Source organism: Gossypium hirsutum, chromosome A10 (genome assembly GCF_007990345.1).
Source record: "Gossypium hirsutum isolate 1008001.06 chromosome A10, Gossypium_hirsutum_v2.1, whole genome shotgun sequence".
NCBI lineage: Eukaryota > Viridiplantae > Streptophyta > Magnoliopsida > Malvales > Malvaceae > Gossypium > Gossypium hirsutum.
Window position 1 is genome coordinate 117825666 of NC_053433.1, and position 2261 is coordinate 117827926.

The following is a 2261-nucleotide window of genomic DNA, read 5'->3' on the forward strand; positions in this document are numbered from 1 at the left end:
ATGCAAAATGGCCTTTTTGTATGAATTCCATGGATTTAACTAGTAGCCACAAGGTGCAATTTTCAGGTTTTCTTACGATTTAACGTGATAGTATTCGAGATGTCTGTAAAATAAATAAATGCTTACAAGTATTATAAAAGTTAAGAGATCAAATAATGTAAAAGAATTAAATTTCAACTTCTAGCATAATAGAGGGATTAGAAACACAAATAAACCTTATAATATCCTCCCCAGCCAAGTAAAAAATGAAGTCACTGACAAGACCAAGGGAAGGCAGCGCCTTCGCCCTATTAGCCAAATGGTTAAATTGCTTTTAGGCCCTCCCGGAATTAAAAGATTTAGTAATTAAAAAAGTGTACTTGGAATCTTATTCTGTAATTTCCAAAAAGAAAAGAGTTACTGCAAATACAGTGGAGAAGAATAGGAAAAATGCTTATATCGTGTGCTTCTTCTAAGCTCTTGCTGCTCATTTAAAATCAGTTTATGACCATTCAACATAGTCTCTCCTTTTGCCATTTTTATTGTCGTTGTCATTGTCATTGTTGTTGTTGCTATTTTTGCCGTTGTTGTTGTCGTTGTAGTTGTCATTGTTGCTGTTGCCGTTGCCTTTGCCTTTACCGTTGCCTTTGCCTTTGCCTTTGCATGCGATGGTTGAAGATGAATACATCTAAATCTATGTATTATAAAAGCAATAAGCAGCCCTAAATTTGTAACACATACGATGAATTCATTACGTCTCAGGTTGATCATAATAACTTGCAATGCCACTTCCATCAAAGTGTCTCTCACGGAAATATCGAAAATATCAAATCCCAATACCATAATGATACGAGGAAATATGGTGATTAATGATATAAAGCCGTAACTATAGTTAACATCCTCAACATAGAAATTGGAGATTATAGCAAAAAAACATAAACCGCTAATCTCCATTGAAAACTTTTTTATCGGCCCTAATTGATGAACACTCACACGCGATATTCCATCGTTATACAATTTCATTAAAGGAAACAAAGGAACTAACAATAGTATTGCATAGACGGACACAGCTATCCAATCATCGTCCATACCGATCATCTTCCAAAATTTCCACTCATACAAATTCAAGAAATTTGAGATGCATTGGTTAGTATAAAGAAGAAATAAAAAGTCCAGCTTGATACGACAGTACTTGCAGACATCCATAGAAGTCTCATGGCTTCTACATAAAATTAAAAAAAGTATGAATTATCAATAAGGGAATATAAAATCAATAATTGTTAGAGGCAGTGGCAAGGTACATTGTACTCCTATTAAGATAATAACGTTTGAGCCCTGAAGATGACATTATTAAGAAGGGTAACAATGAACCCCGAACATGAATACTAGAACAGATATAAAAAATACATGAGAGAAGAGAGAGAAGGGAGAAAGTGAATTAACCTCTTTCATCTAGAGGTCTCCATTGAGATGTTGGTGCAAAACTCATAGAGATAGAACAAAATTAGGAGAGTAGTTCAAATTCTGCAGATTATGAGTACAAAAACTAATTATATAGTTTTGTGAATTAATAAAAATATGATTGTTAAAATAAATAAAGATAAAGAATGAGTTTCAAATGAATTTTAATGAAAGAGTTTAAGATTTTGAAAGATAAATAACGAGATATTGATAATATTATCACTATTTTTAAATTTTAAATGTGGTATTCTTAAGATAATTTTAACTAAATTTAATATATTTTTCTTATTATAATTATTTAATTATTGGCATAATAATTTATTTGGTCCTGCAACTTTATAAAAAAAAATTATTTTATTCCTTTATTTAAAATTTTATCTCTTTTAGCCCTTAAAATTATATTTTTTATCAAATCACCCCAAAATGGATGAAAAAGTTTACATTTTTTAAATTTTACTAATATGGCATACACTTGGATTGCAAGTGGATGACATGTCAGTATTTAATTAATTTTTAAAAATTTTAAAAAACATAAAAACTATTTTTTAAAATTAATAATCATTAAATTATTAAAAAATATAAAATTATTTTTAATATATTTTTTAAAATTTAAAATAAATAATTAAATACTGACATGTCATCCATGTGGCAATCCACGTGTATGCCACATTAATAAAGTTATCAAATGTTAACTTTTCATCAATTATGGAGTAATTTTACAGAAAAAAATGCAAGTTTAAGAGTTTTAAAAAAAGGTAAAAAAATAAAGAGCTAAAATAAATTTTTTTTTAAGTTGGAGGGCCAAAAAGTCATTATGCCTT

The 2261-nt window shown here is 29.0% G+C and overlaps 1 protein-coding gene across 1 annotated transcript; it reads right to left on the bottom strand.

The window, feature by feature from the left end:
- Nucleotides 1-204: 204 nt before the first annotated feature.
- On the bottom strand, nucleotides 205-1533 carry LOC121207907 (uncharacterized). The gene is made up of 2 exons (XM_041078411.1): nucleotides 1423-1533; nucleotides 205-1201 (listed from the first exon to the last, which is right to left on the bottom strand). The coding sequence occupies exon 2, from the start codon at nucleotides 1183-1185 to the stop codon at nucleotides 397-399; it is 789 nt and encodes a 262-aa protein (XP_040934345.1). The 5' UTR covers nucleotides 1186-1201; nucleotides 1423-1533; the 3' UTR covers nucleotides 205-396.
- Nucleotides 1534-2261: the final 728 nt, after the last annotated feature.